Source organism: Chaetodon auriga, chromosome 1 (assembly GCF_051107435.1).
Source record: "Chaetodon auriga isolate fChaAug3 chromosome 1, fChaAug3.hap1, whole genome shotgun sequence".
Lineage (NCBI taxonomy): Eukaryota > Metazoa > Chordata > Actinopteri > Chaetodontiformes > Chaetodontidae > Chaetodon > Chaetodon auriga.
In genome coordinates this window covers 25,044,187-25,055,543 of record NC_135074.1, presented here as the reverse complement: position 1 = coordinate 25,055,543, position 11,357 = coordinate 25,044,187, and the positions used below count along the sequence as shown (strand labels likewise).

General features: G+C 43.7%; 1 protein-coding gene across 1 annotated transcript; it reads left to right on the top strand.

Annotated features, from left to right (window-relative positions):
* The first annotated feature begins 6,669 nt into the window (after positions 1-6,669).
* LOC143325852 (uncharacterized) lies at positions 6,670-11,306 on the top strand. The gene is made up of 9 exons (XM_076739212.1): positions 6,670-6,792; positions 7,623-7,690; positions 8,010-8,057; positions 9,171-9,235; positions 9,353-9,390; positions 10,239-10,318; positions 10,472-10,534; positions 10,678-10,728; positions 11,083-11,306. The coding sequence occupies exons 1-9, from the start codon at positions 6,726-6,728 to the stop codon at positions 11,134-11,136; spliced, it is 534 nt and encodes a 177-aa protein (XP_076595327.1). The 5' UTR covers positions 6,670-6,725; the 3' UTR covers positions 11,137-11,306.
* The last annotated feature ends 51 nt before the right edge of the window (positions 11,307-11,357 follow it).

The following is an 11,357-nucleotide window of genomic DNA, read 5'->3' as shown; positions in this document are numbered from 1 at the left end:
TGTGTGTGCATGAGTGTGCACGCCCCCACTGACCCCTGCAGCGTCGTTCATCTCTGTGGAGTGTGAATCCTCTGGGGCAGATGCAGCGGTGAGAGCCTGGCAGGTTGACACACTGCCACTCACACCTCTCCTCCTGGCACTCATTTATATCTGTGTATGGAAACAACCAGCAGGCTCACATTTTTGACTTAGGTTGGAGAAATCTGCTGATTTTTCTTCCTACCTACGCACTCCTCCCTGCGAGCTTGTGCGGTTGAATTCTCAGGTGTTGTTGCTGGTTGCTTCCTGTACCCAGGTGGACACTCGGTGATGCAGCTGTGTCCGTCTCCGGCCAAGACGTGCCCATACGTGCAGGAGCATCGGTAGGATCCTGGTGAATTGTGGCACTGCTCCACACATGGTCCGAGCCCCTGATTAGAAGCACACTCATCGATATCTGGATAAGAAAAGGACATTTAGGAGAAGCCAAGTTTAAGTTTGCACCTTTTCTATTTCATCTTAGATATTCAATTTTATTATCATATCATCAGCAAAGAGTTGTACTGTTGCACTGATAGCAAAACATGTTTCCAGTGTTGGCAATGCCTGGTACCTCTTTTTCAGCAACATCTATTTGAAGTAGAACTAATTAGATTTTGTGCTGCTTCTAACTTTGTGTTTTAAAAAGTGCTATATAAACTTTGTGTGTTGTATGCTAATTAAGCTGTTGAGACATTTCACACAAAATCACAACCTCATGGTGGTGCTTGAGGATTAAGATTCATCATCTGGGAATCCTGAATGTATGTATTAAATTTCATGCTAGCATGGCTAAAAAGAGAAAGACATGGTTCACAGTAATGTTTAGCAAGTGTCGTCTGACCTTGACAGTGGCTGTCTGCAGACTGAAGGCTGTAGCCAGCAGGACATTGGCAGTGGAAGCTCCCGGGAGTGTTAATACAACCGAACACACAGCCTGTTACAGCTGCAGGCAGCAGGCACTCATCCACATCTGGAAAGATGGAGAGCGATGAAGAAAAATGCTTTGCTCATAGAGGTAAATGATACTAACAGACACAAATGTATAAATACACAGCTACACACACACACCTGTGCAGGTCTGGTCATGAGCTGGTTGATAGCCGTTATCACAGCTGCACTTAAAGGAACCAAACGTGTTGACGCATCTCTGCTGGCACTGATGCTGCCCCTCCACACACTCATCTAAATCTACACACATGCAAACAGTGATTATTACACACATAGACAGCGTAACTGGTTTGAGTGGACGACAAAAACAAACAGTCAAGGCTGCACTGATGGAAGACAGAGAGCAGCAGATGAAAGGTGGTCCTGTCCCCTGCCGCTCTGAACAAGCTGGAATCTGAAACCTCATTGATGTGTCTCCATGTTTCGCTTGCTGTTTCGGCCTGTGATGAGCAAACCATAACGCAGATGTTTTCTGACTTCCTGTTCTTCAGAGACAGGAAACAAGGATGTGCAGGAAGGACTCAGCAAGCTTGTATATCAGCTCTGCCCTTGTTTCCCTGCCATGAAGAACCATTTCCCCAACCTGACATCTCCCAATAGACCTGCCTATTCAGTGTTAATGGTTCCACATGTTTCTATTTTCTGACACATTAATGCATCTAGAAGATCATGTGGACAAAATCTGGTCCAGAGAGAAGTACATATTTTGAAATGACCAAAACAAATGCTCACTTTCCTTTGTGGATCTGTCTGTCAGACAGGAATGTTTACAAGCCTTGCAACACTGTCCACTGATCGCCCTCACAAATGATAGGTTGTCTGTGAGCAGGCACGTGCAGCTTGAGACAACATATAAAGTAAATGTGTTTTAAGCGCTACAAGGTGATGGTGCTGCCGTAAATTTTGCTGCTCACTTATGGTTGTCTATGAGTCATGAAACATCAAACACATAAAACACGTGAAGGAGACTCCCTGCTGTGCTTTAACATGCCTCAGTGGACACTGTGTTGTTATTAGGAAGAGCCCGGGGCGTCCGCAGAGGATTCAGGAGGAATGTTAAAGTCATAGTTAAAGCTCAAGGAAAAGAAAAAAACGTTAATGTGCTCACCACGGCATGTTCGCCCGTCATCCAGCAGAGTGAATCCAGGTCTGCAGTGGCACTGAGTTCTGGTCTGGGTCTGGTTGGAGCTCTGGTTGTAGTGCTGGGAGTGAGAGCACAGCTGGGAACAGCCTCCGTTGTTAATCGAACATGGTGTCAGTTCTGGAGACAAACAGCACGGATGGAGGATAGATTAGTTTGGGGGTAATTACAAGTTCAGGGTCATTCATGAGAAAAACAAATCATTTATATGACTTTCAGGGAATTTCTAGATGGTGAAACATTATGAGAGAGGACACTAGGACTGGAGATGAGCCGGTCTGAATCCGCAGAGGAAGTGAGTTCACTTCATCTTTGACAGTATAATGTCAGAATGAGATAATCTGTAAAACAGAGGGACTCATGTAATTAACATTAAAACAGAGAATGGACATGAAGTTGCTTAAATGGAACCGACTGAAAATAGATGTGACTCAAGCAATGATCAGTGGATGAATCAGCACAACAGCAGTATTTTTAAACTGATCAAGAAATATACATGAAGCAGCACCGTCACCTACCCAGACAAACAGGTGTGATTCCACTCCACCTGCCCCCCTGTTGGCAGTAGCTGTGTACGTCTCCATGAGCCAGCGTATAACCAGGATAGCAGGCATACTGTATGTAATGTCTGTACTCTCTGGGACCTGGATTCTCTACATTACGGAAGTAGAAAGTCCCATGAGCCGGCACGGGTGGGTATGGGCACACAGGTCGTCTGCTGAGGCTCAGAGACGGCAGAGGAGGTTTGGAGGTGACGTTCATCATGAGGTTGTAGTATTCAGTCCAGTCAAATCTTGGCTCAGTGGTGACGGAGGTGTTTGAAGGAAGCGTGACGTTAGGCAGCTTCATGTCGGGCTGGGTGGGGCTGGAACTTGAGGGAGTTGAGGCAGAAAAGGAGGGAGTGGGGATTGATAAGAAGAGTGCAGAGGAAGCAGGTGATGAAGTGGAGGAAGATCTGGTAGAAGAGAAATGAGTAGAAGCAGATAAAGTGTGTGCTGAAGTCTCTGTGGGCTCCTCTTTATCTACAGACTCAGGCTGAGACAAAGAGGGAGAGAAAAGGAAGCCAGTTTCAGCAGGCTGGTCTTCATCTGCAGTTTGTGAGGAGCCTCTTCTTACTTCAGAGGGAGTCACGTCATCCTGAGATGTGACAGACTCTCCAGACTTGAGTGCTTGTTCACCGCCAAGCACAGGTGGAGCAGATTTCATGTGGTGGAGTGGTGCAGTTGGAGCAAACACCACAGTTGGGAGTGCATGTTTGACAACAGTATTTGTGACAGCAGTGATAGTTAGTGTATGGGCCGTTGGAAATGATGGTGAAGGTGTTTGCTCTGTTCCTGACACTGATGATAAGGAAGATGAGACAGTGGGAGATGTGATGTGTGATTCAGAGGCAAACGTTTGACTAACTTTCTCCACCTTTTCTGCTTCTTCGCGTGAAGCTGATTCCTCTGAGTCATCCCTCCCACTTCCTGTTTCTGGTCCTTGAGCTTTGTTTACCTCCTGAGCCTCATGATGAGATGTTTGGACCCCGTCTTTGGTTTTAAAATTGGGAAACTCAATTTGCTGCTGCAGATGGACTTTCGGGTGTGTGACTTTAATCCTCTCACTGCTGGATATTTGGGACGGGGTGTGAGACAACAGGCCAAACTTGAGGTTTGCTTGTTTGGAGGCAGCATCGGCAAAGTTGTCGTAGTGAGATTGTTGTTGGGTCTTCAGAGCTACAGCAACCTGGAGGTTCTGGTGTACGTTTTGCTTTTGCACACTGACACCTGAAACTGAGCTCATCATGTCGGACTCTAATGACGAGAAAAGAGCAAAAGGAAAAAGTCTACTTGTACAGCAATTTTTAGATATGACTGAAATATGGGACAGTTGCAATTACAAGATCAAATTTAAAGGAACAGTTTGAAATTTTGGGAAAAACAACTCTTCACTTTCTTGCAGAGAGTTAGACAAGAAGACTGACACCACTTTTAGATGTGTACAGTAAAATATGTTGCAGGAACCAGCGCCAGGTAACTTAGCTTAGCACAAAGACTAGAATAGGGGGGAAACAGCTAGCCTGGATCTCTACAAAGGTGACAAGATCTGCATACCAGCACCTTTAAAACTAACAAAATGAAATGGATAATTTTTGGATAAACTCTTTAAAAAACAAAATATCCAAGTGTCAATATGGGGTTATGTGTGTTTAAGATGTCACTGCTACTGGCCAAGAAATAGGGCATTTCCAAACCTGTAGTTTTTTGTTTTCACATGGCAACATTCAAGAGCGGCCCAAAAGTTGTAAACAAAGGCCACATGTGAGCAAGCTGTTCCCACATCATGCAATTACTGGCTTCACATATGCCCAAACAGACAGAACCTGAAACACTCCAGGTTTAGAAACAACTGGGCCAAATGAGTGAAGTGTGAATACACCCTAGAACAGCAAAATGTTCCACTCTTCAGTCTCTGCTTGTATCCTGAATCTAGTCTTTATGCTAGGATAAATAGCTAGCTGCTAGCTAAAACTAAAAATTTACCAAACAGATCTGAGAGTGAGAACAGTCTTCTCATATGTCAGCAAGAAAGCAAATTGAGTGTAATCTATAAAATTTCAAACCATTGCTTTCAAAGCTGAGAGTTTTGATGCTCACCTTTGCATACAGGCTTCGTGCTGTTCCAAATGTGGCCCTTACAGTACAACATTGAGGGCCCGTGTAGCCGAAAGCCACTATTACAGCTGAACACCACCCAGGAGCCATCCTCATTCATGCTGCTCGTCCCGTGGGTGACTGGCCCCGGGTTGGAGCAGCCAGAGCCTGAAGGAAGGTGAATGATGGGAAGTGAATAATAGTATTAGTCTGACAAGTTACCTTTTGTGTTGCCTCCCCTCAACTCTCTGCTGTACACTGTAACTGAAGCAAAGTCAACATATACTTGAGCAAAAGTTGAAGCAAATGAGTTAAGATTATCCTCTAAATGCATGAACTGAAAGAGAAAGCCCAAAATAAAAAAAAGTTTTCAGAGCATGCTCATGAGTCAAGCTCCTCACCCACACAGACCGGGGTGTCCCGGGACCAGTGTCCAGACACGCAGCTGTTGGTTTTGTATCCATGGAGCTTGTATCCAGGAAGACAACGGAAGATCACCAGCAGTCCTCCATAACGGAAAAACGTCTGCCCGTTCTCCAGGTGTCTAAAACCACTGCATCCCTCAGCTCCATACACTGTGGACAGTTTCACCATGAATGCCTGCGGTTGTCTGAAAACGCTTTTAACATTAAGTGTGAAAATCAATTTGAAGAAGTACCTGGAGCGTAGATGCAGTGCAGAGCCACCAGTGCTGCCAGGAGCCCCATCTCAGCTCCCATCTGAGTGTGTGTTCAGGATGACACCTCGATCTAGTGAGCTGAGAATCTCAAAAGCTTTGGAGGGGATGGGAGGTTAAAGAGAAGCACTTGGAGAGTGAAAGTGGGAAGAACATAAGAGGCTGAAGATTGAGGGGAGGAGATGTGGGGTGGGATTACTACAGGATGGGCAGATGTGAGGAAATAAGGGAGGAAGGAGGGGTAAGATGGTGCACAAGCAAAACACTCTGACAGATGGAGAGAAAGGTACCAGGGGAGATTCTCTTTTACCTGCTTTATGGTTAATGGTAATTTACTTGTTTTGATATGTAGTAGAAGTTATGTCATGCACTGAGAAATAACTAAAGGGCAACATCCAAGAACCCCGGCATTAAAACAATCAGTTTAAAGATTATTAGTCGCCACACCTCCCAGTTTGTCTCTCGCCCTTCACTTCTGCAGCCTCTTACAAATATAGGGTGTGTGTGCTGCACAGGCTGACACCTTCAGTAAAATCTGAACCCATCATTTACTCAGGCTGACAGGATGCCTGGGCCTGTTTAACTGCTCTCACCGTAGTGTAATTATAGTGGCCAGGACTCCAGAGTGAAGCAGCACAAAAACACACACAAATGCACTGAAACACACTGAAGATATACACGAAATACAACAGTTAAGTCCCAAAGAAGCAGTTTTATCCCCTTTTGGTCAACTGGCTGAAACCCTAACATTGCTCTTTCTTGTAATGCTGAAGCCTGTATCTGTTGTACACTATGTTTCTCTTTTTATTTTAAGCAAATCCTACATAAATGATTTTCTTATTTTTTGTACTATGCAATCCAATATTTTTATTACGTAGATTTTAATTTGCTGCCTTGTGTAAAGCATGATGTAACTTAGGTTTTGGAAAGTGCACTATAAATTGAGACTGCTATTACTGTTATTAAAATTAAAGTGCAACAGATGTCAGATAAATTGAGACAGTGGCATCAAATTACAATATTTTCTCCTGAAATGTAGTGCAGTAGAAGTATTTAGTGGCACAGAAAGGAAATACTCAAGTAAAGTACAATTACCTCAAAAGTGTAAACCTCCTTAAGTACAGCCGGTGAGTAAATGTGCTTTTTGTAATTTTAATGTGGTTACTTCCAGCTGTCCTTTGTGGGGCTGGACATTTGAGACATTGGAGTTCAGCCGCAGATTTAGAAAGACTTATATTGTGAAAGTCCCGGACCGGATGTGGCAGGTGCTCCGGTGTCTGGCAGGTGCTGCTGCGACATAAAAATGTCTCACGTCAGTTTTAACAAACCGACAAAGACCTGGATCGCTCTGAGGCGGCTTGACAAAAACGGTTCGTAGGTTTCTGTGAGTTTTCTCCACTTTCCGATCAATGATTTGATTTTTTCAGCCACTGATGCGACGTTACGCGGTGAGCGCGTCTGTCTCTGTGGCAACCAGCCCCTTTAACCCACTGAAGACTTAATGGAGATGATTATTATATTAAAGAAGACCATCGTACACATCCAGCATACACACTCTTCATTCATGAAGTTTAGTGTTTTTACTTCAGCGGGTGCTCAGGTGTAGCCAGAGGAGCTGATGTCCATCAGTGGTGACGGAGGAAAGCAGCAGCTGTGTTTGACTGTTGAGTGTTTGTCCGCATCACCATATTCAATGATGAGCGTGATATTACTGTAAAAGTGACTGGTGCGTGTTTGCACTAATGGCTTTTTATTGGTTTATATCAAAGATCACTAACAAACCATTAATAAGAACAACTCTGGGGTTGGCAACAGTGTGTACAATCTCTAGCTGGTGAGTTATTAGTAGTCAAGTCATTAATAGATGTTCAAGTGCGCACATGCACATATTGCTGTATACAAAGTCATTAAAAAAGGGTCGTGAGTTTCTTAGTTTCTAATAAGCAATCAGAAAAACTTAATCAGTCCTCAGCATGCAGATTCTAACGCGGCATGCAGATTTTCCATCAGGTCAGGGGCCAAATTGTCCATCGGAGGGGTCTGAAAGTTGTTCTCAATGATGCCTTATAACTGACCTGTTAAGAATTAGAAAAGCATGTATTTATTAACCATTAACAAAACCACTCGTTACAACTTATCACCCCTTTTTAAAGGCAGACATATTAGAAACTTGCAGCATCTCATGTTGTGTCCATTGCAGATGACCGAGTGGTGGCTCTTCGAGAAGTGTCCATTCCTCCAGCAGCTGAGGTCACCGCGATCACACAGGTGTGTCGTTCTTATTATTCTACCTGCACAGTGTGTAATACAGCAATTTGGGAACCTTCCAAAATCAAATGATGGCATTCTGTTTTATTTTAGGTTTTACTAGACGTCCCAACTGTTTTGGACTCAGGGTTGACTGTGGATGTGTTATAGATGTGTGCCACATGCCACACACACATTACATGAAACTCTGTTATGTTCTTGTTCACCCATTGAATTAAAAATATTAACAAAGAAAATTCATTAACTTGAACTTTTTTTTTTTTTTTTGCTTTTTGACATTATATGTCTTGATATCTTTTAATACTGTATCTCTTTTCAGATCATCACCACCACCTTCGGGCTGGACTCGTCCGACATCATATTCAAGGTACAGTGACTCATTTGCCCTCATGTTGGAGACGCATGCTGTTTTCTGAATGTTTGAAGGGAATGCGTCTACAGAATATTGAATCAGAATCAGAATCAGAATCAGAAAAAGCTTTATTGCCAAGAATGCTTTTACACATACGAGGAATTTTTTCTGGTGAAATTGGTGCATGACACATCTACTAAAATATGACACATCTACTAAAATAAGAGCATAAAAAATAACAATTTAAATATATATACAGAAGTCTGTTATTGTTAGAAACACAGTACTGTTTTTCAGAAAGAAGTCCCAGTTGAGCGTTAATGTAACGCATAGAGTTATATTTATATCACTCAATGTGACAGAATGAGTCCGAGGTGGAATGTGAAGAGTGTCAGGGGGGGTTCCGGGCCTTGTTGGTAAGGCTGACAGCAGACGGGAAAAAACTGTTCTTGTGGCGTGAGGTTTTGGTCCTGATGGACCGCAGCCTCCTGCCAGAGGGGAGTGGCTCAAAGAGTTTGTGTCCGGGGTGAGAGGGATCAGCCACAATCTTTTCTGCATGCCTCAGGGTCCTGGAGGCGTACAGGTCCTGAAGAGATGGTAGATTGCAGCCAATCACCTTCTCTGCAGACCGAATGACACGCTGCAGTCTGCCCTTGTCCTTGGCGGTGGCAGCAGCGTACCAGATGGTGATGGAGGAGGTGAGGATGGACTCGATGATGGCTGTGTAGAAGTGCACCATCATTGTCTTTGGCAGGCTGAATTTCTTCAGCTGCCGTAGGAAGTACATCCTCTGCTGTGCTTTCCTGATGAGGGAGCTGATGTTTGGCTCCCACTTGAGGTCCTGGGAGATGATAGTTCCCAGGAAGCGGAAAGACTCCACAGTGTCAATAGTGGAGTCACAGAGGGTGATGGGGGCGGGTGAGGCTGAGTTCTTCCTGTAGTCCACAACCATCTCCACTGTCTTTAGAGCATTTAGCTCCAGGTTGTTCTGATTGCACCAGGTCACCAGATGGTCAACCTCCCACCTGTAGGCGGACTCGTCGCCATCAGAGATGAGTCCGATGATTGTTATAAAGAAAGAAAAAAGAAAGTTTTTGGTTGTAGCTGATCACTTTTGTCCGTTTGCAGATGAGGAACCACCGTGGCCGTCTGATCCCTCTGAACAGCTCGATCCCTGCTAACAGCAAGCACATGTGAGGAGTCTTAACTGCTGACATTTCATTCAAAACTTCTGTACATCAGTTCAGTGCATAGCCACTATTACTATTTATGAAGCACTTATTGATGGTGACGTGTATTTTTCACCACAGGCCTTATGTGCTCGAGGTAGCCAAGATCTTTCAGCACGGTAAGAGTGGATTCACCTCTTGCTCCCTTTGACAGTGTGGGTCAGGATGTGGACACGGTCATTTGGGCTTCTGCTGTTTAAAGAAAAGTTTGCTCATTTGCTGTCTTGATAAAAGTTTGATGAGAAGGGACCACTGTGTTAAATATGAAGCTAAAGCCAGCAGCTGGTTATCTTAGCTTAGCATACGGATTGGAAATGGGAAACAGCTAACCTGGCTCTGCCTGAAGGTAACAACATCTGTTTCCAACATCTCTAAAGCTCAGTAATTTACATATTATATCATGAAGGAGGAGGAGGAATTGGAAGTTTATCAGAAGTTGCAGGATTTTCTGCAGGATTTTCCACCATCTGAGTGTAGAATAGCCAATAGGAATGAGATGGCCTCTCCTGTCATGGGATTTTCTAAACCTTGAAAACAGAGCCAAGAGGAGGTGCAGACGTCTAGTTTTCTCTCAGATGGCTCGAATTACCATTTTTGCCCAGTGATGCCAAAATGTAAAAGATGTAAAAATCCCCTTAAAGCTGCATAAAACCACATTAATGTTATAAACCATTTATTGAATGTTTGTGTACCACTTCTAAATACTAAAGTGTTAGCCATTGAAGTATGAGTTTGATATGCTAACAGCCCATAATGAAGCAGATGCATATTCTTCTGTGCCAATAGTACTCAGCTGTACACTGTGTGTTCAAACCTGCTGACGTACATATGGTAGCTGGTGCAGAAATACAACAGTGCATTATTAGCCATAACCATGTTGTAAGTGTAGCTTAGGTGAAACACAGGTTCAGCCTGAAGAGAAGGCAAAGTTGTGATGCCTGTAATGTTGTGATTATTCTGTTCCCAGTGCGCCCCAAGCCCAGAACCATCCCCATGACTGTGATCAACAAGAGCATGAAGACCAGGATCCAGACTGTTGACAAGAGGGTAAGACACAGTAACCACAAAGTGGTTTGGTGCAGTGAGAGTGGTGCACTGATAAAGCAATGATGTGTTTGTTCAATACAATAAAAATGTTCTAATTCTCTTAAAACGTCACATTTTTGCTCGCTCGAATTTAGATTCTGTTCTTTATTACAGATTCAGAGACTGGAGGAGCTTCTGCCTCAGATCAAACTCAGGCACAACGAAAGACTAAGCCAGGTATTTGAACTTTGCTCGTCCTCTTCAGCAAACACAACGTAAACCGTAACACAGCCGAGCTCGTGAGTGGAGCTCTGGCTGCTAACTCGTGGTTATTAGACTTTATGGTGAAACCCGACCATGGCTTCTCTGTGCTGTCTCAGGAGATTGAATGTCTCAACCAGAAGTTGAAGTTTCTTCATAAGAGAATGCAGGTGAGTCATTCTGATCACACATGATAAGCATCCAACTTGTACTCAGATTAACTTAGATTGATGCACGGTGTTTGTATGGCCTCTCTCTGATGGTGCAGTTATTATATGTTACCTTCCTACCACACAGCCGCTTATGATTTTACATTTAAATCTGAGGTCTCCCAAACTGCACTTTTGATTTTAAAACTAGAACTAGATTTTCTTGTTGAGTATTTAGCTGCAGCAGCTCATAAACAACACTTCCAAAGAACGTTTCCATGCATCTCTGCCTTGCTTCTGCTGTCTTCATGCTTCTTACTGCATGTCATCATTTTTCGGGTTCATGTTTGCACACCCTGTCCTGCTCTGTTGCAGGTGGCAGATTCTTGCAACTGGAAGGGGATGCTGACCAGAGCCCCTCTGTGGTAAACCACCACTGCAGATTGTATTATGTCACCATGTGAGGATGGATTTTGTGCATTTTTGCATTTATTTTCATAGACCCAAATATGAATGTGTTGAGACATTTAGTGTCACTTTGGTGTAAACTGGGAGCAGCTTATTTGTGTGGAACCTTTCTAGAATAAACAGTGGAAGCCAACCTGTGGTTTGACTGGTGGATGATGATTAACCAAATGACCAAATCTAAG

Excerpts from the sequence above, each read along its gene's own strand:
- LOC143325852 (XM_076739212.1), top strand. The coding sequence starts at position 6,726 with ATGTCTCACGTCAGTTTTAACAAACCGACAAAGACCTGGATCGCTCTG. Across the intron at positions 9,236-9,352 it reads CCTGCTAACAGCAAGCACAT|GCCTTATGTGCTCGAGGTAG; the intron begins GTGAGGAGTCTT and ends TTTTCACCACAG. Across the intron at positions 10,319-10,471 it reads TCCAGACTGTTGACAAGAGG|ATTCAGAGACTGGAGGAGCT; the intron begins GTAAGACACAGT and ends TCTTTATTACAG.